At 34.1% G+C, this 26,259-nt stretch overlaps 2 protein-coding genes across 4 annotated transcripts in view; one reads left to right on the top strand and one right to left on the bottom strand.

The window, feature by feature from the left end:
• LOC136027463 (ADP-ribosylation factor-like protein 2) overlaps positions 1-26,259 on the bottom strand; it is a 127,961-nt gene that overhangs the window by 10,867 nt on the left and 90,835 nt on the right. The window lies entirely within an intron of this gene.
• LOC136027462 (serine/threonine-protein kinase 32A-like) overlaps positions 1-26,259 on the top strand; it is a 194,768-nt gene that overhangs the window by 129,078 nt on the left and 39,431 nt on the right. For all 3 annotated transcript variants that reach the window (XM_065704751.1, XM_065704752.1, XM_065704753.1), the window contains one exon: positions 11,569-11,783. In XM_065704751.1, coding sequence (XP_065560823.1) covers positions 11,569-11,783 — 215 coding nt within the window. The remainder of the gene's footprint in view (positions 1-11,568; positions 11,784-26,259) is intronic.

Genomic DNA, 26,259 nt, shown 5'->3' with positions numbered 1-26,259 from the left:
AAGAGCACGGGAGAAGCTATAGTTGCCCTCCAACCACTTTCAACTCTTAAAAAGGGCACTAGAGCTTTCAATTTGTAATTTTGATGACTAAGTTCGCTCCCAGGGTATAGCAGATATGGTATTTTAATAACTTTGGTGAGTGAACTCAAGGGTGCATCCTGAATATTGTTCGTGGGAGCGGGGGCTACTAAAAAAAATATAAGAACGCATCAAAAATTTGTTAATCTATTTTTGTTATGTTTTTACGAATTGGGCAGAAATTCCGGGGGGAGGGTCAAACCTGATAGTTCCCCCCTACATACGCTCTTAAATTATCTTTATTCACACTTGCCAATAGTAAGGACAAATCTTGTATTATAATATATTCTTTCTTATTACGATATAATAATGTATTCTTTTAATGTTAATAACTGCATGGTAAAAAAATCCGTTCGTACTTTTACGCTAAATTATGGTGCAGCAAATGATCCTTACGCTAAAAAGCGTACTTTTACGAACTGACGCTTATTTAATGTTTTTAAGTCAGAGGGTTAAATAGCTATGATGGTTGCTTTCGGTAATGATTTTGATCACTCAAAAAAATCCTACTGAATATTCTAAACTAAGAAACTTTTTCTTTTGTTTTCAATCTATTTAATGCAAAAAAAAATCATAATCAATCTCTAACAGTTGCAGCAGTTCATGGAAATGAAGGAAGGGAAGGGGATTTTATTTTTCAAACCTAGGGGATGGGCAATTTTGTGGTTTTTCAACTTTTCAACGAAAGTATGAAAAAAAAATTTACTGGAAATACTTAAAAAGAGTATTTTTTATTTATGGATGGGGAATATTTGGGGGCCAAAATCCCCTACTCCCTTCCTCAATAACGCTCTGGTCTTTCTTCGTTTGAAAAAAAAACAATCTTGCATCCCAGTTCTCCAGACAACAAGAATGAGATCTGCCAATTAGATAGCTACGGGTGTCCAATTTTGGTATGTTAGAAAAATAATGGGATATTTTTATCAGGATATAATTTCTGTCTTTTTTTAAAAAAAAAAGGACAAGTGCTGGAAAGGTCTGAAAATACTATAAAAGCTATCTGTGTAGATCTGTTGTGTCAAGAATGTGGGCTATTACCATGAGAGACGCTTTAGGTTTGCTATTCTACATGAATTATTGAGATTTGAACAAGATTTTTCACAGCAAACAGATTAAATGTTAATGCAACAGGCCCATCATTATTAATGTTGGTGCTTGTATTTTAAGAATATTAGGGGGGTAACTACTTATGGGGTCAAAGATAACTTAAATCTTGACTATCATTCCTGGCTTTCAAATGGCCTTTATTAGTAATTAAAACTGGTACACTAAACTTTCACATCGATTGTTACACCAAATAATAAAACAAAAATGTGTGGTGCTCGTAGTTAGGGAAAATAACGTACAGTTTTCTTTTTTATTGGTAGTGACTTAAAGCCATTTAGATTTAATGGATGCTTTGAATGTAATATATATATATATATATATATATATATATATATATATATATATATATATATATATATATATATATATATATATATATATATATATATATATATATATATATATATATATATATATATATATATATATATGACTAGCTTACCCGTCGCGTGCTGTTGTGATCTCAAAAGAAAGCAACTTCAAGGAAAATTCCTCAGAAAATTCTCCCCCGTGGAAATTTCTCCGCGGAACCCTCTGTGAAAAATTTCTCTCCTCGTATTAAAAACAATCATATTTTTAACTTAAAAGTACTTAAAAAATTAGGTTACTATGATTGACTTTCCATTTACCATCTCGATCCCATTTGTTCCAAGTAATTGTGCTCATGGGCCTCAATTTCCAGTCTACGCGAAAAATATTTGAAAGACCCTGGGTGGGGCAAAAACAAATTGTACCCAAAACCCTTGCAACAGTGTACTCAACAACTTCTTAAAGTTTCTTGTCGCTCCTATGAGCAGTGTAGGAGTTCATACAAGACTGACAGACCGAATTCGAATTATTTATGTAGAAGATTATAACTAAAACGAATACTTAACTAAACTCTGGCCTATTTATGCATTTTGAAAGACATAATGGTCCTTCAAAAGACTGAATTTCCATCCCTGATTAATTTAGACCAAAGGACCAACTTGCCGAGGAAAGTCATGTATATAACAATGATGTTTAGAATCTGCAGATACTTTTCTTCGTTTTTTTTTTTTTTTGTTTGGGAGCTGAAAGGCTGGCTTGTAAAGTAACAGAAAAGCGATAGCCCTTGACATTTCTCTTTTGAGGTTAGAAACGAAATGTTTTACGGAAACAGACAAACTTCATGCAACGAGAATTTCGGGGAAGGCGTTTCACCAAATTGACTTGTGAAGCAAAAGATAAAAGACGGATGAGCTGCTGAATGTCTTAAGAAAAATTATATTCAAACAAATGGATTTTTCAATTTTTGTGTCACTACATGAATAGAAAACTGTGCAAGTGACAAGGACAGCAGAGATAAAGGATTGCGAAAGAACAAGAAGACAACCATGATTAAAACCAACAATAGTTACATTCTGAAGTCCGTAGTTATTTTAAACACTGAAATATTGACAAATAGATCGATTTCAGTCTTCTGAGCCTGATGACTTTCATGTATACTGATCACATTCAAGAGGCATTCCAAAAGGTGCTAGATCCTTTGGAGGCATTCCAAAGGATTTGGAGCTTGCTACCGTAATCCTGATTAGGATCCCCTAAACCAACTGAATCCCCCTAGTTTACAAATCAGTTGGAAATAGATGCTATTTCTAGGGGTCAGGTAATTCCATTTTCATTATATGAAAGAACAAAATCTTTAAAACGCATAAAAAATCTGTTTAGTTGCCTTTTGTTATATTTTTCTATCTTGGAAAAATATTTGGTACCTGCGTATTATTCAGAACCCGCTCAATAAGCGAAGTTAGCTTCTTCCGTGAAAGAAACTACGATGCAGGTACATTTTAATCTAATATTTTATATATAGAGTTGGTTAGGTTAAGTTAGGTATTTGATATAATCCCCCCCCCCCTCATGTGCAAATATATAGCCCAAACTTTTGATAAAGCTAATGAAATAAAACAAAATATGATGAAAATATAATACTTTATTGGGAAAATTGTACAATTACAGCAACCCCTCATCCTGGAAAAATATAAATGCCTCTTTTTTAGTCTTTGGCAAATCCCAAATCTTCCTTTCAATCCCAAGTTCAGACACTATCTTCTATCACTATGCGTAGCAAACTAAATAGAGTCTTTGTGTCTATGAAACCGGATTTTCTCAGCAAAATTTTTGAGTGTGTTCCGATTTGAATCAATTGAATAATGAACAAGTACTAAATATTTAATTAAATGTACCTGCATTGTACTTTGTTTCACGAAAGGACCTAACTTCACTTATTAAGAGTATACACAAGTACAAAAAATTTCGGCGGACGGGGTTCAATTGTTGGAAACAATTGACACCAGGTAATTAAATAGAGCATTACCCAGTTTCAGGGTTCAACCCTTTCAGGGTTGTAGATAGATATACTAAGCTTAAAAAGATTTTTCTAAGTATTCTTTCCTAAACATCTCATCATCCAAATAGAATGTTTTTTGTAAACAGCTTACTTTAAGCTTACAACTTTAAACTTACTGTAAACTTACAACTCAAACCCTCTTTTATAAAATCAGAGGGGACCTGATGCTGTTGAAAAACACAAAACATCCCACTCACACTCTCCTGTGAAATTTATGAGGTACGATAAAACGTATCTTGTAGTGTTTCAGCTAAAGTGGTGCAGTAGTGAAAAACGGGAAAGTTGAAATGTGGTGTTATTCCGAACAGTATAACGCATCATGAGTGTTTCAGCTTGAGGGATGACGTGATTAAAAGGGGACGTGAAACTGGCTGCCATTTCTACTATCAGAACACACCTTTAATGTTAACTACTATGCCCGAGCCGTATCTTGGTCAGGGTTGCCATCACGGTTAGTTCATAAAGAGCTATAGTTACCCAAATTTGCGTGCTAAACTGCGATTTTTGGTGCTAGAGCTGAAAAATTGGCTTTAATAGTGCTAAAATAGCCATTTCGTGCTATAAATGTCAACCCTGAGCACGCACTACGGTGCTACACATAAGGAAATAGTTCTAAAAAAGCACTTTCATGATAAAGGTGGAGACTTGTATCTTGTTCACACTTGTCAATGAAATTGCCAAGATAAAAACTACAAATCTTTAGATATTAATTATGATTGACTAGTCACCATTGTTACGTTTGAAATTTGAACAATTTTTAGCTTGAAAAATAACAAATATAATTGGTGCTATAGTCGTGGATATTTTTCGCTTATCAATAATCGTAACTATAATGAGGCTAGAATTTATTCAGAAAAGTCAAACAGCAAGGGAACCAAGTGATGCCTTCGATAATTTTCTTCTTTTTTTGTACGGTGTATTGCTCTTGGGTCATGTTAGAAAAATATTGTTGCAAGCTTCCTTCCTTTTTATTTTCAAAATAATTGTGCCTTGTATTTCAATTTTGATTCATTCTTCACAAATTTTCTATTTAAAAGTTGAGCTGCCTTAAAATCAAAGTATAACGAAGGGGATACATAATTGGCACCTTAGTCTTTCATAACTAGGATTTTTGTATAATGTCCAATTACTTATAGCGGAACCATATTATAGGGGAGTCGCTATATTATGCCCTTGACATTGCTCAGGAAAGTCAACCACAAAGGAGACTTGTAATGACAATTTACCATTTATGTAGTGCACAATCTAAGTCCCTACTGCAGCACCAAGCCGCGTGAGGCCAACAAAGCTACACAAGCTCTTTCTCCATCCCAAGCTTCCCTCTTATCCATTCCATCCCAAGTTTCCCATCTCCATCAAAGCTTTCCTCTTATCCTCCCAAGTATTTACCGTTTCCCTTAAATATTTCCTTACGGCTTTCTCGATCCCCATTTGGAGGCAGCCTTCTTTTCTTTTGGTCCTAGATGGTTGTTCGACAAGGTCGATCTTTGGCAATCTACTATCCTTCATCCGCAGAACGTGTCCTAGCTATCTCAGCCTTTTTGTCATTATAGCCCTAGAATGCGGGATTGAACAACAATTTTCCTACAGCTCACTGTTTGCGATAGGGTCAGGAAGTTGGGTACTCAAAAAATCTGTAGGCAATATTTGTGGAAAACATCTAACAAGTCCTCCTCTGTTTTTCGGAGTGCCTACGCTTCAGAACCATACTTGATGTTCTTGCTGTACCTTCCCGTATTTTAATCTTGGTTCCCAGACTTATTTTCCTCTTTTTATGATTTTTCTGTTTTTTTTTTTCTGTGAAAAAAAAACCTGTGCCTGGGCTATTCTAATTTTAACATCTTCACTGCATCCACAGTTTTTCCTAATAATACTTTTTCCTAAGTGGTTCCGAATAACCACTGAAACTTCAATTATTTGCTAACATTTTCATCTAGAATTTATAAGCCCTCTGCACAATCTAAGTCTAGGAGAATTTTATTTCTTCAATTTGGTTATTGTAATTTGGTTTAAATTCGAATCTAATTTGGTACACAAATTGGTCTTTAATTAAACCTTTTCTCTAGTGAATACCGCCAGTCCAAAACAAAATCAAACTATCCTTCTTTCTCATAGCGTGCTTACTCCAAATTAAATTAAAGTAGAATATTTTTTTCATCTGATAGCTGTGACTTAAATCATAATCTAGCATTTCCATTTATAAGGCTTTTCATGTTGATTTCTAATAAATCTTTGAAGAAAAATAAAGTTGCCAAGGAAACTAGCCTCTGACACAACTAGCTGGAAGATAAGAAGCCTAATTGACCTACGAAACATTAGAAGTCCTTATAAAGAAAATTGGATCCCGAAGAAAATATTATTAAGCAGCCAAAATCGTTAGGGAATGCAACAATCCTGTTTCTGACTCTACCTTGAAAAAAGGAAAATGGTGTGCATCTTATAATTGTTGTTAAGTGTAAAATATCCATTAATCACTCTCAATAAATATATGAAACCCCAAACGAAAAGAAACCATAGTCACCGCCACAGCGCTGTCTAAGTAAAGAGTGAAATTGGCAAAATGAATTATTATTATTTTTGTTCTTTTCACCAAAGTACTTCGTAGGGAAGGAGTCGAATTAGAAACTTTGGAAGGGGCTCATTCAATTGGAAACTGAAGGCTTTAGTCTCTTTCTGATGGTCATTAGTGATTGGTGGACAGCCAGCCCCTCTCCCTTGCTTCTTTTTTCCCCAAAGACATCTGATTAAACTTTTATATATTCATCTTGTTCAACATAGTTGAAAGGGTCAATTAGTGTGCTTCTGGGGATGAAAACCCCTCCCCCCAGCCCTTTGGCCAAGGCCGCTAAGTTATGTCATTAGGCCATCATTTACATATAGTATTTGTTATCAGAAAAGCGGGGCACGTTTGATCTTTGGTGTCCAAAATGGCCAAGGGTATTCAGTTGAAGCTGTCATGAAATGTTGAGGGGAGTGTTGAACTAAATCACAACATATTATGTAAATAGTAGTTATGAAAAGGGTGTACCTCAGGAATGACTTAGGGCATTAAGTTGGAACTTTCAAGGAATGATGAACATATAATCAATTGACCACAAGGCAATATTTGCAAACTACTGTTACCACTATTACTGCTACTACTACCGCTTTTATTATTATTACTACTGCTACTACCAATACATACTACTGCTGATACTGAAAGTGTTAATTTTGTTGTGACTGCTACTAAGACTGAGGATATTAAAGTGAAAACTTCAAAAATGTTCAGGATAAGATGAACTAGATCAAAACACGGTATGTGAATACAAATGCAAGTTGTCAAATGGGCTTACCCGAAATGTCTTGGTAGCAGCTTAGCGTATTAAGTTGAAACTTCCCGGGTATGACGAGGGGGATGTCCAACTAACCTAAAGGCAATATGTATATACTACTAAAACTACTAATACTACTGCTACTACTAGTAGTAATACAACTACAACTAATAACGCTACCACTATTACACCTACTACTACTCTACTACTGCTACTACTACTACTGCTACTACTAGTAGTAATACAACTACTACTAATAACGCTACCACTATTACACCTACTACTACTCTACTACTGCTACTACTACTACTGCTACTACTACTACTGCTACTGCTACTTCTACTACTACTCCTACTTTTAATACGCCTACTAGTACTAAGGCTAAGGATATAAAAGTAGTAACGTCAAGGAATATTGAGAGGAGAGCTGAATTAATTCAAAGCAAACTTCGTGCATGCAGGCTGCACAAACACATAAAGACAATAATTTGGAGGAGGGATTGAATTCAACCAAGCCTGGCCAACAGCCAAATTTAAACGGTTTTAGGTTCCAATGTTCTGCTTAACCTGAATAAGGTAGGAGGTACGTCCATCTGAAGTATTAAAATAAAGAACAATTTGGGAGAAGTAATCAATAATATAAGAATTTTGTGAAAACCACAATTTATTCGTAAATTATTTTGACAATATTTTTGAAAGCTTCATTAAGAAATATTCTAATTGAGTATGCAAAAATAAGCCATGTTTTTAGGGTCTTAAATCTGTTTTTATATACCTTCTTTGTTGTCAGTAATGTTGTCTTACATTCATTGTAGCTTTAAAAAAAATCATGTAAACCTTCCTATGCCAAATTTTAGGCAGTTTTTGAACGTTTTGAGCATTGCCCCTTATATCAGTCAAGAAAACAGGACGTTTTTCATGTGAATTAGAGTTAATAATTTATTTCATTCTATGATTATTTTATTTATATTCTATTATTTTCTATTATATTCTATTATTTGATTTTTATTCTATTATTTATATTCTATTACTTTAATTTTATTCTTATTTTATTTTAACGGAAAAAATGTAAAGTCAAGCAATTTTACATGTAACTTCTGTCAGTTTTAGGGAATTTAAAAAGGACTCTTCAACATCCCCCATTAACATTTCCTGAAAGTTTCAGACAAATGCCCCGACTTTTTAGTGAGATATTACTGATGCGTCTTTTGACAACCTGTATGCAGATAGTGTGTTTTGAATTAGTTCAACAAGTTCCTCGATATTTCCTGACAGTCTTTATTCTGTACTTGATGAGAGTATGACAATTTGCTGTTTTATTTTAATTCAAAAGTATTAAACTTAAAGTCTATCCTAAATTCAATTCACACCTAATAGATGAAAATTAAATGCATTATTTAAACCGAAATTTTTTCTTGGCAAAACGATATTTGCTGCATTTAACAGAAAAATATATGAAGCGAACACATCATTGTTAAACACTTTAATATTAGAGTTACATTTCCCTTCTAGTTGTATTGTATAACAAAACTGGATTCGCTCATTGTCATAAATCAAACAGTTCGTGGTAACGAACTGTATTAAGGAGAGACCCGGCTCAATAGTAACCGAAACTCTAAAAAAAATGGAATTTTGATACCAATAGTTACAACAAAAGAATTTAATTTTAATGCTGATTTTAAATATATAAGTTTCATCAAGATTAGTCATACCCATCAAAAGTTACGAGCCTGAGAAAATTTGCATCATTTTAGAAAATAGGGAGAAACACCTCCTAAAAGTCATACGATCTTAACGAAAATCACACCATCAGATTCAGCGTATCAGAGAACCCTTTTGTATTAGTTTCAAGCCCCTATCTACAAAAATGTGGAATTTTGCATTTTTTGCCAGAAGACAAATCACGGATGCGTGTTTATTTGTTTTTTTGTTTTTTTGTTGTTTTTTCCCCCAGGGGTGATCGTATCGACTCATGTAGTCCTAGAATGTCGCGAAAGGGCTCATTCTAATGGGAATTAAAAGTTCTAGTGCCCTTTTTAAGTGACCAAAAAAATTTGAGGGTACCTACGCCCCCTCCCATGCTCATTCTCCCCCAAAGTCACTGGATCAAAATTCTGAGATAGCCATTTTATTTACCATAGTTGAAAAGCCTAATAACTATGTCTTTGGGAACGACTTACTCCCCCGCAGTCCCCGTGAGAGGGGCTGCAAGTTACAAACTTTGACCTGTTTTTACATATAGTAATGGTTACTGGGAAGTGTACAGACGTTTTCAGGGGGATTTTTTGGTTTGGGGGGAGATTTGAAGGGGGGGTTACGTGGGAGGATCTTTCCATGGAGGAACTTTTGATGGGGGAAGAGACTTTCAATGGAGGCGGCGCAGGGTTTTCTAGCATTATTTAAAAAAAAACAATGAAAAATAAATATGAAAAGTTTTTCTACTGAAAGTGAGGAGCAGCATTAAAACTTAAAACCAACAGAAACTATTACGCATATGAGGGGTTGACCTCCTCGTAATACCTCACTCATTACGCCAAAGTATTTTTAGTAATTTTAACTATTTATTCTACGGCCTTTGTGATTCAGGGGTCATTCTTAAGGAATTGGGACAAAATTTAAGCTTTAGTGTAAAGAGCGAGGTATCGACGAGGAGTGAGCCCCCTCATATACGCAGTAGAAACATAGGAATATAGAAGTTCGCTACGTAAGTTAATTCGTAAGTTACGTATATTTTTTAACTACGAAAACATTCGTAAGAAATTAATAGTTATAGTTGCCTTTTTAAGTAATCAAAGATTGGAGGACAACTAGGCCTCCTCCCTCGCTCCTTTTTTCTCAAAATCTTCTGATTAAAACTATGAAAAAGCCATTTAGCCCCCAAAAATTAATGTGCAAATTTCGTTTTAATTATTTATGCGCGGAGAGCCAAGATCAAAACATGCATTAATTCAAAAACGTCCAGAAATTAAACAAAAAAACAAATTTTTTTAAATGAAAGTAGGGAGCGAGATAAAACGAACAGAAATCACTCCGTATATCAAAGGGGCTTTTCCTCCTCAACGCCCCGCTCTTTACGCTAAAGTTTTTTAGTGTTTTAAGAAGTAGAGTTAAGGGAAAGAGTCAAACTTTAGCGTAAAGAGCGGGGCGTTGAGGAGGAAAAGCCCCTTTCATATACGGAGTAATTTCTGTTCTTTTTAAGTTTTAATCTCGCTCCTTACTTTCATTTTAAAAAAAAACTAGTTTTTTTTGTTTAATATACTTTAAAGACAAAGTTTTTCCCTTGAATTTTGAAAAGGGTCAAAGTTGGCGGTACTTGTATGATATCCCGACCATAATGTAATGAAATCTGTAATGAAACCGGTTTTTTTTTGTGTTCACTTGGGGATAACCAGCTTAGCCTGAACAATATAAACTAGTTTGCAGGTATATTTCAATTAAATATTTGATATACAGAGCTGGTTAGGTTAGGTATTTATTAGGTAATATAACGCGTTCTGGGCGGCCTGTTTTCACTAACTCTCTGTAGTAGCTTCCATAATTTTGTTACTAAAGTATTATATTTTCTTTACATTTTGGTATATTTCATTATAGCTAACCTAACTTCACTTCTTGAGTGTGATCGGGGTATCATACAAGTACCAAGTCGGTTAATATTATAATAAAAAACAAATTATTCAAAATATGCTTCTTTTTCTGTAAATCACTAACTCCGATGCTCATTCAAACTTCTGTGAAAAATTTTAGTCTCTATTTTTTTTATAACATTTTGTTTAAGTTCGACTTCTTACACTGTGATAATGCTGTTATAAGAAACTGTAATTTTAACTAAATTTCTCTCTGTTAGAGCATTACTAATGTAGCTTTGGGAAAAAAAATCCAAATTTTAGGCTCCCTCAATTATAGGAAAACTCCTGTTCACTTTAAGTTGTCTTTCTTTACTTTTTTTTTATAAAATAAATGTCTTCCAGCCGTAATTTACGTTAATTTGTAAAATCATCTTCAAGGTTATAGTAAATATAATAAGAGCGTCCCCTAAACCCCACATTTTATGCTGAAGTTCACCTTTGTGTAACAATACTTTGAGAATCAAGGCCCATTTAGATGCGCTTGCTTAGTTCTACTCATCTTAACTCTGACAGAGTAAGCTGTTAGCGTCAGATACTTAGTTTTTTAGCAAAAGTAATGGTTAATTTTGTTCTTTAACACAATCAACGTTACCATTTGCAAGTTTCACTTTGAAAAAGGGCTTATGCCAGATTTCCTTCTCATTCACTCGGACTATCTGTATTTGCTTTTTCTACAGTTAGCCATGGCTTGATGCAAGCAACTACGTGATTCTAATTTAAAAAAAGGGAAGAAATTTTTTGTTAGAATAATACCTAACGGAATTTTAAACACTACATCAAAACCTGAGATTTTTCTTTTTATGTGTTTTTTTTTTAATATTTTGCCTGAAAGTGTACGGCATCCAATTCCAATATAAAGACACGTTTAATTAAAAAACAGAAACACTTTAAAAATTATCTCACAATTAGAAGAATTGAGACCGCATTTTGTAATTCAAAATTAAAGTTCCGCAAGAATCAGATATGTGCAAGTAACAAAAAAAAGTTCTAACTTTTTATCAGTTTCATAAATGAAACCCAACCAGACCGCTAAAAATCTGAAAATTGTCAAACTTCATCTGCTTTTATGAAATTTTCAGCCCCTGAAGTGTACTACTGTTCTTACGATTCAAAAATCGGCTATGGTCCTGCAGTTGATTGGTGGTCTCTTGGTGTATGTTTATTCGAGGTAGCAACTGGAATTAGACCTTTTGATATTCATTCAGTTACTTCGTCTCAAGAAGCAATAAACATGATGGAAAGACTGGAATTTCCGGAAGAAATTGATGAAGACTTAAAAGAAGTCTTAGAGAAGGTAAAATGAAAAATGTTACATGACGTAGTTTTGAATCAATAATATACATGCATAAGAAAAGTAAAATATTTAAAGTATCACATAATGTGAAAAAAAAACAGCAAGGAACTGACGCTAAAAGTGTCCATAGGAGTAAAACAGAAAATTCACGAAAAGAGAAAGACAGGAGGAAGGATGAATGTGTGAAATACTTCGTTTTATCTAATATTTGACATTAGAAAAGTGAAGTGGGTAAAAAAGAAGAATTGCTTGGGGTACTAGACAAAAAAGTCAATAGGAGTCAATAGGATATTTTGTCAATAAGCTTTTCTGTCCAGAGTGTTTAGAGGCTAGTTATTCGACTCAGAAATACTCTGTATTACGAATTTTAACCAGGCAACCATGACTTGTTAGAACTTTTACTGGGCTTCCAATCTTGTATCCTTCGAGACAGTGGTTAGAGTTTAGCTATTGCAATTAGTTTAGTTTGTTGGTGGAGGCCGGTGGTGTAATTCTGCAACCGTAAAAATTATGTTACTGAAGTTCATTTTTAATATTTAAACCCCATCCTTAAGCCGGTTCGCATATCCATAGGGATGATTGTTCTTATCGGTGTACTGTTATGCGATTCTTGAACTTGAATGTCAGGATTAAGGCAAGCTTATCTCACACTTAGAGCACCTGGTATTAAAAAAAATCCTTTGTGTCTAACTGTAAGTAAAGAACAACCCTTGGCAAAAGAAACCAATACCGTCAAACGCGAAATTTTTGAATTACAATATATGCAACAACAATAATACAAGTATTATTTATATCGTATTATTTATGCTGTTTTCAAATATGTAAATCTATTAGTTTTAATGTTGCCCGCCGAAGGTTATTAGCATATGGAAATGTAAAATTAAGCAAAAGGGATTCAACTCCTCCAAAATCTGATTGACTTTGATGAAAATGACATAATAAAATTCAGCATATATGAGAACCCTAAGACTACTATTTTACAGGGTATAAAATTTGCTGTTTTTCTGTAGAAAGATGATCACATGTGCGTGCTTTTACCAAGGATAGTCGTGTCGAGCCAGTAGGCACAGGTTGTCGAAATAGAGCTCATTTAAATAACAATTTGAAAATATAGCAACTTTTTTAAGTAAGGAAAGAGATTACACAACAAAAAGGATCAAATTCTAGTGTTTGGACCTACACTTTATGTTTAAGTTTAACTTTTGTTAAGTTTAAAATTTAACGTTTAAGTTTTAAATTTTTGTCCCGAATGCCTTATGGTCGAGTGTTCAAAAACAGGGGCAATTTAAAGAGGATGATACTACATCTTAGCCAAAAGACCGAGAAGCGATATTTAAACAGGATACAAAGTTCTTTATACAAAGCCTTAAGAACGAGAGAGCTTATTAACGCACGCTGCTTTAAACTATCAAAAACTCATTTGACATGTTTTAAAACATTTGTTAAACACAAATGTGCTTTCACAAAGATGGGATAAAGAAGATGGGATTGAGCTCAGGGCAGCTCCACCCATATTCAGAATTCTTTTTTTTTAAATGTTGATATAGCTCCTTAGTTTCTTTTGAAAAACTGGTTTTCTTTGTTTAATTCATTAAGAAATCATCTCTGCTTGTTAGTGTTTGTTAAGAGTGTAATGATTGTTGTCGGGAAACAGTTAAATGTATAAGATATCCAGAGTCTGGTATGAACATAATTATGTGAGGCGAAATAAATTTAATTATCGCTCATCAGAGGTTTGTTGACACTAAACCTACTTATATCAAACAGTTCGTGGTAACGAACTATAGTAAGGAGCAAACCGGCTCAATAGTAAACGAAACTCTAAAAAACTTAATTTTGATGCTAAAAGATACATCAAAAGAATCGAATTTTTATGCTGATTTTAAATATATAAGTTTCATCAAATTTAGTTTTTGTTACCAAAAGTTACGAGCCTGAGATTTGCCTTATTTTGGAGAATAGGGGGAAACAACCCCTAAAAGTCATGGAATGAAAATCGCACCATCGCATTCAGCGTATCAGAGAACCCTATAGAAAAAATTTCAAGCTCCTATCTACAAAAATGTGGAATTTCGTATTTTTTGCCAGAATTGATTTAAAGGCCTTCAACTCTTTGCAATGCTGCTTCAAAAAGACGATCCAAAACTATTACTATGCTTCTGTAGCAGTCTAGCATAAAAATTGAGTTGTGAAGTGAAAGAAATCTTTTCATCGCTAATCGGAGATTTGGCAAAACGAAATCTACAGATAAAGACAAAAGGCGATCTTAGTTTTTGCAGGGAATTTTCAAACAGGTAATCTATAGGACAACTATTCTTAGGTTCCTGTAATGGTCTCATGTAAAAATGGTGCTGCTAAACAAAACAAATCCCGTTATCGTTGATCGGTGGTTTGTAGAAATTAAAAGTCAGTGTTGAAAATAATATAAATATGGTTGAGTTTAAGATATTTAAGAGGACGTAGGCAAAGTTGGGTCCAAAAACCTGTCCCTGCATTCCGGCCTACCTGCTAAGCCCTTGCCTGTATTTTTGAGTGAAGTCAAATGATAACAGTAGAGGCTACCGTTATTTAACTTTTTTTTTTGTTTTTTTGTTTTGTTTTGTTTTTGTTTTGTTTTTTTGTTTTTTTGGTCAGGTTCAGTGTGGTTTACAAGAGATTTCAGTGAAAACTCATTAAGAACGGGGACCTCTAGTTTTAACATTCGATTTCACGATTATATTTAACAAAAAAAAAAAACACTGGCAAGGACCTAGGAGGCAGCCGGAAATGCAGGGACAGGGCCTTTGGCCCCACCTTTGCATACTACCTCATCTTAAATGTCAAGATTTTTACCACATCTCTGTAATTTTCAATGTTGGCCTTCTTATTTACTTACCAGATTTTTTAAAATTTGATTTCCTCACCCTCAAATCCTCCCAATTCAGAATTAAATAGCTCTGTATGTGCCTGCAGCTAGGACGCCTGCGAAGGGATGGCAACCCTAAGGCCAGAATTATATCAAGCCCCTGTCGATTTGTGGAAATCAGGAGTCTAATTATGCTTCCCCCCAACAAAATCTTAACTGCCTCCATAATAAGCAGCGACATAATATCACGTCTTTGACCTAAATTCCAGTTCTATTGTAAGTTTGTTATATCCCAGAACAGCACTACAAAATTTTCTCTTTTCCCCTATTCAGCTTAAAGAATCCACTCTAAAAGACCAAACAATAGGGAAAAGCTATAAGATCTTCGTAGCACTAAGAAGATGAAAAGAACCTTTATGGCTCTTCTAAGAACACTATCTTTTGGGTAAGTTGAACGCAAGAGGGATGCTCTTCACTAAACACTAGCTCTAAACTTTGAAGAATATTGAAAAAATAAAGATTATTTTCTATATTTTGATGTATTTGGACAACTGTTAAAAAAACATTAAATTTGCGTATCATACACACATGGGCACCCACGTTGGTTTTTTCCAGAAAGCAAGGCTACATATTTTCTGGAAAGGGGATTATAATATATATATATATATATATATATATATATATATATATATATATATATATATATATATATATATATATATATATATATATATATATATATATATACTAGACATTAATTTTAATGTCTTTACGTGTGCCCATAAATTAGAATTTTTCAGGCAAGCATTCATTTCGTCCGCAGGGTTGATCTAGGTATTTTAGGTAATGTTTGCCTGAAATCTTCCGCAAGCAATGTTAATGTGCTGCCAAAGGGTTTCAAATTTCCTCGCAAATCTCACATTGATTGTTCCAGAGCCTCGAGCAATTTTTTGTGTGCCATAGTGCACTCGTCCCAAATAACAAGTTTGCATTGCTGAAATACTTTACCCATCCCAGAGGATTTGGGAATATTGCACGTGGGAGTTTCTGTAGAATGCAAATTCAGAGGTAATTTGAAAGCGAAATGAGCAGTTCTTCCACCAGGCAGCAACGTTGCGGCTATTCCGGACGACGCACTTGCCAACGCTATGTCATTTTTTGATCGAATTGACGCCAGAATCAATTTTACCACAAACGTTTTACCAGTACCTCCTGGCGCAGACAAAAAGAAGATTTCTCCAACGTTTTTCTCTACACAATGCATTATCTTATCATAAATATCGTTTTGCTCAGACTTTAACTTAGAAATATTATCAAACAGTTCGTGGTAACAAACTCTAGTAAGTAGCGACCCGGCTCAATAGTAACCAAAACTCTAAAAATGGAATTTTGATACCAATAGCTACATCAAAAGAATCGCATTTTAATGCTGATTTTAAACATATAATTTTGTACATGCGACAATAGATCACTCGTGTTGTAACTTTGTTCACGATCCAATTCTACACATGTCGAAACAGCAGCGTTACGATTAGGTGAAGACATTCCCAAATCCTGAAGAGGTTTGTTTGCCATATATACGCACAAATCTTCAATAATAACTAAAGTAGTTCTGATGTAAAATCAAAGGTCAGATCTGCATCTCTAGCCGTTTTCGATGGAGTATACCCTCGGCCATTTTCGATTTATATTTCTCCCATAACTCTGCAGGAGCTGAAGGAGAGCCAGTTGTTAATATGATTCCAAACAATGCACGAATTTGACTTGGAGTTGACGTTTTGCACGCATCATTGATGCAGCTATCCCAGTGTTGGTCATTCTCCAATAAATTCAGAGCTTGGCATGCACTACAACAAGTGTCATGTATAGTACCATTTACAGTTCTCAAATACTCAAAGGACGTCGGACCGGGTACATTCACCAAAGCAGGCGGAGAAAGAAGCATTCATGTTGATTGGGGTGAATGGTGCAGAGTCTTCCTATCGTGGTGTCTTTGAAGATAGTAGGTTGGCCGTCGACTGACTTACCCCGTTTTCGAGGTTCAAATGATTTCGTTTTAGTATTCCACGTGTAATACGAAGGCACTTCAGTATATAGCAGTTTTTTTGCGAAAGAATCATTTTGACATAGCGAAAAGAAAGCAGTTAACGTTGCATCTGGTGGATTAAGGGCTCTTTGTTGCACGTTATATTCCGAAAATTAAACACGTTGTCCATTCTGTAAATGTACCGCTAAGTGAACAACAGCTGGACTTCGTTCATGTATTAGAAATAAAAGAATTCGCCAAATAGCTTCATTACTGCTTATGTATCTTCCAGCCTGATATTGTACGATTTCATCAATATCACTGATTTCGGACTTCAAGCAAAAAACTGCCATGTCGCTGCCTTTGTTGACGTATTTACATATGTATTTGATTGCCTTTACGGAGTTACAGTATTCAACGTTTATGTGTGTATTAAATTTTTTTGAAAATAAAGGTGAATATGGAACAACACACTGGTTATTTACTTCGATGGTGGTACTGTTATGCTTTTTTATTATTGCTGTTTTACCGCCATCTTCAGTAGATCTTCTTCTATATAGTGGGTAACCATCATTGCCGGTAATTGTGTTGGGTACTAAAAGTCAAGGATATTGCTTTCTGCACCTTCCTTTGGCCATGCATGGTGATTTTTCGTTTAGTGCACCGCAAGATCCATGTATCATATTTTTTTACCACAATATCATATAAGCCCTTATCGACATTTTCATCAGGTATTTCAGCGGAAACCACATCGTCAATTTCATTAGAAGTAATTTAACATGTAGCCAGATTAGTATATGTGCGTGTGGCAATCCCCGTTTTTGCCATTCCACTGAGTACATCCAGCATTGCACTGACCCAAAAACCTTAAGTTTTATTATGTAGTTTACTAGTGATTTCAAATTTTGCCGGAAGACACTGGCCGTAATGTCATGTCTATGAACCGCCGATTGTCCTTGAAGTAAAAGATAATGTATCTCGTCCCAAGATTGATTACATGTAAATGTAATAAATAAATCTGGACGGCCATAGAGACGAACATACGCAATAGCATCTTCAGTATATCCATGCATATGACGGGGACTGCCAGCATATGACGAAGGTAAAATCGTTAATCTTGCAACGTTAGTGGTATTACCGTCATTTACAACTGCATCTCGCAAATGAATGTATTGTTCACAGCGGAGCTTGGTCTGATTCAGACGAATAAATAGCAAACGTTCTGATTCAATCTTTGCATATTTATCAACGATGTATTGGTGAAACAATTGATGGCATTTTAAATTATAATTTTCTTCATTGTGACGAATCATTAGTCTATAGGAATAATAATTCATTGCGCCGCATTTCTAATCCGTTTGTTTGTTAGTGGATGGTCTATCAATTTATTTTTAAAGTGATAGCCGTCGGCTCCATCCCAAAACAATGATAGGATATTGTAGGGCATCGTAGCATCGATGAGTTTCAGCAATTCTTACCAGCTGAGCGTTTCGCTTATGAAGAATAATATCTCGAGGTAAAAACTGATCACCGACCAAAGCGATTGCCACTTCATCGATAGTTGGAGCATTGTATCTACAAATATGTTCGCCAGTAGGCGTTTTGTCAGCGGAAATAACAATTTTATGCGTATCAGTAAGCATCAAATCGATTGCTGTTTTGAACAGGCGCACTAAATTATTATTTTCGTGGAAAAGATGCTGCAATTGGGAAACGATAGTCCTTTTAACGTCGGGAGAAATTTCGCAACGTGCATTCGATTCAGAATTGCTATCACTGATGAAGTACAGTTGTAAAAATTTATGATTCTCACCTGAGAATTAAATAAAAAAAAGTTTTTTTAACTGAAAGTAAGGAGCGACATTAAAACTTAAAACGAACAGAAATTATTCCGTATGTGAAATGGGTTGTTCCCTCCGCAATCCCTCGCTCTTTACGTTCAAGTTTTTATTTCTTTTAAAACGTAGAATTGTGGCAAAGAGTCAAACTTTAGCGTAAAGAGCGAGGGATTGCGGAGGGGACAACCCATTTCACATACGGAGTAATTTCTGTTCGTTTTAAGTTTTAATGTCGCTCCTTACTTTCAGGTAAAAAAAACTAGTTTTTTTAAATTTAATTTCTGAACGTTATTGAATTAATGCATGTTTGATTTTGGCTCTCTGCACATAAATTATTAAAATAAATTTGCATATTTTTAACGAACGTTTTTATTAGTAAAAAATATTCGTAACTTAAGAATTAACTTACGTAACAAACTATTATTCTCTTATGTTTTTATTAAGTATATGAGGGGGTTTGTTCCCTCGTTGATACCTCGCTCTTTACACTAAATTTTAAGTTTTGTCCCAATTCTATAAGAATAACCCTGAATCAGAAACGCCGTAGAATAAATAGCTGAAATTACTAAAAATACTTTAGCATAAAGACCGAGGTATTTATCTCCTCCTAAATACCTCGCTCTTTATGCTAAAGTACTTTTAGAACCCCTCATATGCGTAATAATCTCTGTTCGTTTTAAGTTTTAATGCTACTCCTTAGTTTCAATTGAAAAAAACTTTTTCATGTTTATTTTTTCATTGTTTCTTTTACAGTAATGCTAGGAAATTCTGCGCCCTTTTCATTGAATTTCTCTTCCCCCATGATATATTCCTGCAAGAAAAGATCCTCCCACATAGCTCCCTCCCCTCAACCCCACTTCCAAACCAACAAAATCCCCCTGAAAACAAAAAAGCAAAGAGTCAACTTTTTTTTTGTTTAATTTCTGGACGTTTTTTAATTAATGCATTTTTTTATCTTGGCTCTCCACACATAAATAATTAAAACGAAATTTACATATTAATTTTTTTGGGGGGTTAAATGGCTTTTTCATAGTTTTAATCGGAAGATTTTGAAAAAAAGGAGCGAGAGAGGAGTCCTAGTTGCCCTCCAATTTGGAGGGCAACTAGGATGTCAAACTGTTTGACATCATTCTGAAAAACTAGCACTTACTGAGAACTGAGCTTGCTTGAGCTTTTAGGGAATTTGAAGTATCAAACAGTTTGTGGTAACGAACTTTAAGTAAGGAGTGACCCGGCTCAATAGTAACTGAAACTCTATAAAACAGAATTCGGACGCCAATAGATAAATGAAAAGAAACGTATTTTGTGTTGATTTCAAATATATAATTTCATCAAGTTTAGTCTAACCCATCAAAAGTTGCGAGCCTGATAAAGTTTGCTTTATTTTCGGAAAAAGGGAAAAACACCCCCGAAAAGTCGTAGTCTTAATGAAAATTACACCACCAGATTTAGCATATTAGAGAACCCTCGTATAGAGGTGTCAAGGTCCTATCTACAAAAGGGTGGAATTTTGTGGTTTTTACCAGAAGAAACATTACGGATGCGTGTTTATTTTTTTTTTTTTTTTTCAAGGGTGACCGTATCGACTCAGTGGTCCTAGAACATCGCAAGGGGGCTCATTGAAGAGGATTATGTGGGAGGATGTTTCCATGGAGGAATTTTTCATGGGGAAAGAGAACTTTTCCATGAAGGGAGTGTCTGATTTAATAGCCTTACTTAAAAAAACGATCAGAAATTAAATAAAGAAATAAGATTCGTCAACTGGGAGTAAGTAGCAACATTAAAACTTGAAACGAACAGAAATTATTACTTATATGAAAGGATTCACCCCCTCGTCAATACCTCGCTCGTTACGCTAGCTAAAGTTTTTTTGGTACTTTCGAAAGAACTATTTATTCTCATTAAACAGCTTTTGTGATTCAGGGGTCATTCTTGAAGAATTGGAACAAAATTCAAACTTTAGCGTAAAGAGTGAAGTATTGATGATCGGGACAACCCCCCCCCCTCATATACGTAATAATTACTATTGGTTCTAAGTTTTAATGTTGCTCCTTACTTTCAGTTGAAAAAAACTTGTCTTTTTTTATTTAATACACTAAAACATGTCGATGTTGTAGCCAGTTAAAGAATATTGAGATTCCCTTAAGCCACGAAACAGTGCATTCGTTTGAATTTTCAACTTTGTTCTATATTTCCAACCGGAAAACGTTGCTTAAAAAAATCAATTTCGACATGAGCCTATCATTTTCTTTGTTGTATATAGAATTATCTGATAAAAGTAGAAAAGATTGTGAGAAACCAATTTTCTGCATGGCTTTTGTTTTACTCTGGCAATAAAAAGATTATTAAATTTAGAAAATTGCAAGAGAAATGTAAGGGACGGAAGGGCATTTAAAGTATGAATGTGTGAAACAAGGGCTATGGATAAAATTGTCAAAGATCTAGACAAATTAGTCATCTGTACGTTAGTTTGATATTGAACGGGCAAATTGAAGAAATCTAAATGATGAAGTTAATGTGACCCTGTTAGAATGAAAGAAGAATGAATGAAGAATGAATGAATGAATGAATGAATGAATGAATGAATGAATGAATGAATGAATGAAGTGGAATGAAGATGTAAGTAGTGACGGAGCCGGTGCTCAGGAGAGATGAGCAGATCATTTCGATTATGCGTTAAAATGTCGTAAATTATATAACACCGCAAAGGAAGTTTGTGACAGTGTTAAAGAGGATGAATATCATCTAGCTAGCAGGAGCGATATATGATAATAAAACTATTGAAAAAGAAAGAAGCTTCAGATACAAATAGAAATTTTAATAATATTCTGAAATTTAATGTAAATACGGCGTAACAATTGGGAGGATAACTACCTTTTTAGATATTTAAAAGTCTTTTTTTTATGTCTTCATTAAAAATCATTTTAAAAGTACCTTCCTCCATCCCTCACCAGAATTTGGGCGAGTAAGTGCCACCATTATATATGACGTAAGAAATAATTTATTTAGAACTATAAAGATTATTTAAAAGCGCCAAGTAATTCTGGAAAATTTGAATTAAACTCATTTATAAAAAGGGAGACTAAAGTCAAATAAAAATTATAGAGGTGTTAATTTTACTTTGGTAAAAATCCAATTACTTAGAATGTAGTATCTAATAGTCTAAAGTAAGCTACAGAAAAATTTTTAAGAGAATAACAGCGTGGTTTTAGTAAGGCATTGTGTTGTTTTGATCAGCTTTTTGTATTTAGATTGGTAACTTAGAAGTGTCAAAACTATTGAACCTCTTTTGTTCTGAGTCTTATTGATTTTGAATAGGCGTTCGAGTCAGCTCTATCAAAGGCTATATCCTACTCGGTATACCAGATTGGCATGCCAAAGTTCTTAAAAGTCATTTTGAATAGGCATTTGAGTCAGCTTTATCAAAGGTTATATCTTACTTGGTATACCAGATAAGCAGATTAAAGTTCTTGAAATGGGCCAGAATAATATTGTCGCGGTTAAGATAGGAAGCGAGGTAAGCATTAGAATCAATATGGAACAGCTATGAAAGAATATGGTATCAAACCTAAAACCTCTTCTATATTATTTAGATGATGTCAGTGGCTAGACAAAAACGTTGCTGAAATGATTAAATCATACGGATTTTCAGTGCTTATAGTGCAAGAAGAGGTTTAAAACTTTAAGTTAAGAGGACGAATAATGAGGATTGTGATTAAGTGGTCTTATGTCTGGAGGAGAATGATTGAGTAGATTGCTTCAAATACCTTAATATTAGTGAGGATGGAAGACATAGTGAAGGTGAAAAAGTAAAACGGCCAAGCTGAAGGTCATGTTTCAACTAAAAAAAAATACAAGAATAATAGGAAGTTGCACCGTCGACCAAAGTTTGGGATTATAGAAGCAACAGTATTAACACATTTATTGCTTTTAAACATGAACACTTTGAAAAGCTGAGGGAGACATACTAAATCTATTTTAGCTGTTATCTACGTATAGTATTTAATACTCGTATAGTGACAACACAACGGGAATCGATCTTCGTGAAAAATATTGTTCAATCTCTCTTTATTAGGTAAAAAAAAGGTCAAGGGGGTAGGGTCGCGTTTCGTAGATGAAGGACGAGGGTGACGACCTGGAAAGAGGCCATAAGAAAGGGGATAAAACAGAGAGGGACTTAATAATGCGGAGTAAAGGCTAAAACTTTGAAAAGATTAGGGTGGAGGATAAACGCCTACAGTTCTTCTTGGTGAAAAGCTAGGATCTTTATATTCAGGTCACTCTCGGTAAAATATTGCTTCCGTTAGTTATCTGTTAAGGGCAGGCTGTTTTGCAAGGGAGGAGGTCTTTGGGCTTTCCACGCTCGATATAATATATTTCCCCAAATGTATGGGCACTTCTTATTCAAATTATCAAAATTGATATTTTTTTATTATTGGTCTGCCCGAAAAATAATGCAGAGTGTGTGCCTATCTGAGTGACTTTACAGTGTATGCGTCAATGTCATCCATTTAGGTTTTTCTTTTTTATTTTGAGAGATTATTCTGTAAAAAAATCATAATTATTTTCAATTACTATTTTCAATCTTATTTTTGAGTTAAGGTGTATTCTGTTATAAAAATTAAAGTTGTGTTGGACAGAACAAAACCAAACACTTGGGCTTGCTTCGAATACTCCAAATATATAATATTAATTATAATATAAAAAATTATAATAATATTCAAGATTTAGTACGAGCATATAACAAGAAGCAAAACCTATGCACCCATAAAGTCAAAAAAAGAAAGAAAAAAGAAGCACAAATATAACAAGCTTACATCATCCATCATAAAAAGAAAAAAAACTAAGAAACAGGTAAATGAAACACTACATTTACTTAATACTAGGATTTCTTTTTTTTAGTTAGCAAAATTTCCTGGTTCCTCTCTATTCTAGAAATAAACTGAGGGGATGTACTATTTAAGACACCTGGGATTATAAACTCATATTTTCCAAATATCTCTTTCGTTATCGTAGAGAGCCCCTGGTACGGGCTCAAGCAATGCACCAAATAATCCTGTTTAACTCTGCAAAGCGTGCAAGTATATCTGTCTTCACTGGAGCATCTTTTTTTTAATATCTTTTTAATCTTGGGCTAATCGGAAGGCAATTAGCCCTAAGCTTCATCCACAAGCTCAAACCCAACTTAACCCATCTAGCCGGTAAACCCAACTTAAGGTAGAAGTCCTGCCCATAACCTTTTTAATATCTTTATAAAACTTTGATCCAACGTGATAATTCTTAAGAAGAAAAAACTGGCAAAGCAAGACGCAACCGATCAATTTACAGTTATTGATATATAAAATATAACAGCAAGAAACCTAACAGCCTCCCGTGCACACAAATTGGCTACGGTTCACTATACAGGTTACAGTGACTATAACAGTGATTGAATGGAAGGAGAAAAAGAGATTCTATAAATATAACGGAGGTGTTCGTAACTGGGATTCTTTAAATTTTTTCATTTGTGACTTTGAAAAGAAAGGATCACTTGGATTTGACAATTATAGGATTTATTTTTATACTGCAGTGTCTATTGCCACTAAAAATTAAAGACTAGTCTCAATAATTAAATTTTGGTTTACAGTCCTTCAGTTACTGAGTGACAGGTTGCTTCAGGCAGTTTATGAAGATTTACTCTCGCAGGGGAAAAAAAGATCACGGCCACAAAAACCATAGACATTTTAGACAAGACATTTTTTTTTTTTTTTTTTTTTTTTGAATGAAAGTAGAGGACCATTGGATATACATGCAAATTGGGAGAATGAGATTAAGATAGTACTATAGAGTCAAATGCTCAAGAAATGGAGTGAGGAGATAAAAAAAAAGAAAACTGTATGTTTCTTGAACAGTCTTGAAAAGAAGTGATTAAATTAAACTGAATATTTGATATATAATTATATTAATTGTTGAAATATCAGTTCAAGATTATATTTCATTGTAATTTCTATTTTTATTTTCAATGCTGTAATAACCGGAAAGAAATATTTGTAACATAACTTGTTTTCAGTAAAGCGCCCATGATGCAGTAGACTTATAAAATTTTACAGTCAGGGAAGGGGCACTAGACAAACTCTTTTTTGTAGTGAATCTACATTTATCTTGAAGAGTCTTGGAAAGAACTAATAAAATTAAACTGAATATTTGATATTTAATGATATTGATTGCTGAGAGCTCATCAGATCAAAATTTAGTTTTACTCTAATTTATATTTTCAATGTTTTAATAATATAAGTAAAAAAACAAATTATTTATAATATAGTCTGTTTTCAGTAAGCCGATAATGACGCAGTAGGTCCTTACTTTTACAGTTAGGGAAGGAGGCAGCGTCCAAACTCTTGTCTGTAGTGGTTTTGTTCGTTTTCAGTTCGATTTGCATATTTTATTTAAGTTTTACTCGTTTTAAGATTTGTGTATTCAATTTTATGAGTACCTATTGTATGTTTATTTGCTATGATTCTTTATTTTATTTATGTTCGTTATGGGTTTCATTTATACTTCAAAAGAAAAATATATTTGTTCGTTTTAAGCTTGATTTGCAAATTCAATTTAAGCTCTACTTGTTTTAAGATTTATTTCTTCATTTATAATAGCACCTGTTACATGTTTTTGCTATGATCGTTTATTTAATTTCTGTTCGTTTTGGGTCTCATTTATTCTTTAATAGTAATTTCTGGTTGTTTGGAGTTTGAAGTATTGTAGGTTTTTATTTCTCCTAATCTCAAGTTCAATACGGCCTTTACTTTTCAATGAAAAATTGTTTTCCAATTGTTTTTTTAAATTTTTCTTCTTTAAAAGCTTGGAAACAAAAGACTATTAAAATCTACTGTATTGTTAAACCCAAGTAAATTTAAGTTGACACTATGTTTGATATGTACAATATGTTCCTGTATTTATCATACAGTACAATTTGGTAAACAAAGGGCAGATTAGACTAATAATTTACTAACAAAAAAAAAACTCAAGTTGTTTTCACAGATTGTTTCGACCAAATAAAAGACATCAATTATTTGTCCTAGTTAGCGGAAAATTCTTTGTTTTGACAGGCTTTATTCTCCGTGATAAGATTGAGGACTTTTATGACGGGGACCCCACTTTCATAGTGGCAGTGAATAATGGCAAAGTTAAGGGAAAAGCCCGTATGCATTTTACAAGTTTGTCGCTATAAGAAAAGATAGATAGAAAAAGTCTCCATTAATATTTTAGCATTAGATAAATTCAATTCCAAAGATAGGGAAACTGGTGAGAAGGGAAGCTCGTGTCGGTATCTGAAAAAAAGTTAACCAGCCCTATTTAGCGTTATCCCGCAAAAATATTAAATATTGGCTTGAAAGTCAATGGGCATTAGTTTACTCTCGTATATTTATTCAAAAGTGGGCTCATAACTGTGAGAAAGGCTCTATCTCTTACAGATCATCCTATAGGTCGATTACGACATGGTGAATCCTGCTTTCAGCAATGCGCTTATTAACCTTTTTATTTGCAGGTCAAATAAAAAAAAAGTTTTTTTTAACTGAAAGTAAGGAGCGACATTAAAACTTAAAACGAACAAAAACTGCTCTGTATATGAAAGGGGTTGTTCCCTCCTCAACGTCCCGCTCTTTACGCTAAAGTTTGACTCTTTCTCTCAAATCTACTCTTTAAAACAGTAAAAAACTTTACCGTAAAGAGTGGGGCGTTTTACCATAAAGAGTGGGGCGTTGAGGAGGAAACAACCCCATTGATATA

This window comes from Artemia franciscana, chromosome 5 (assembly GCF_032884065.1).
Source record: "Artemia franciscana chromosome 5, ASM3288406v1, whole genome shotgun sequence".
Classification (NCBI taxonomy): Eukaryota; Metazoa; Arthropoda; class Branchiopoda; order Anostraca; family Artemiidae; genus Artemia; species Artemia franciscana.
This window is presented reverse-complemented; position numbering and strand designations above follow the sequence as displayed.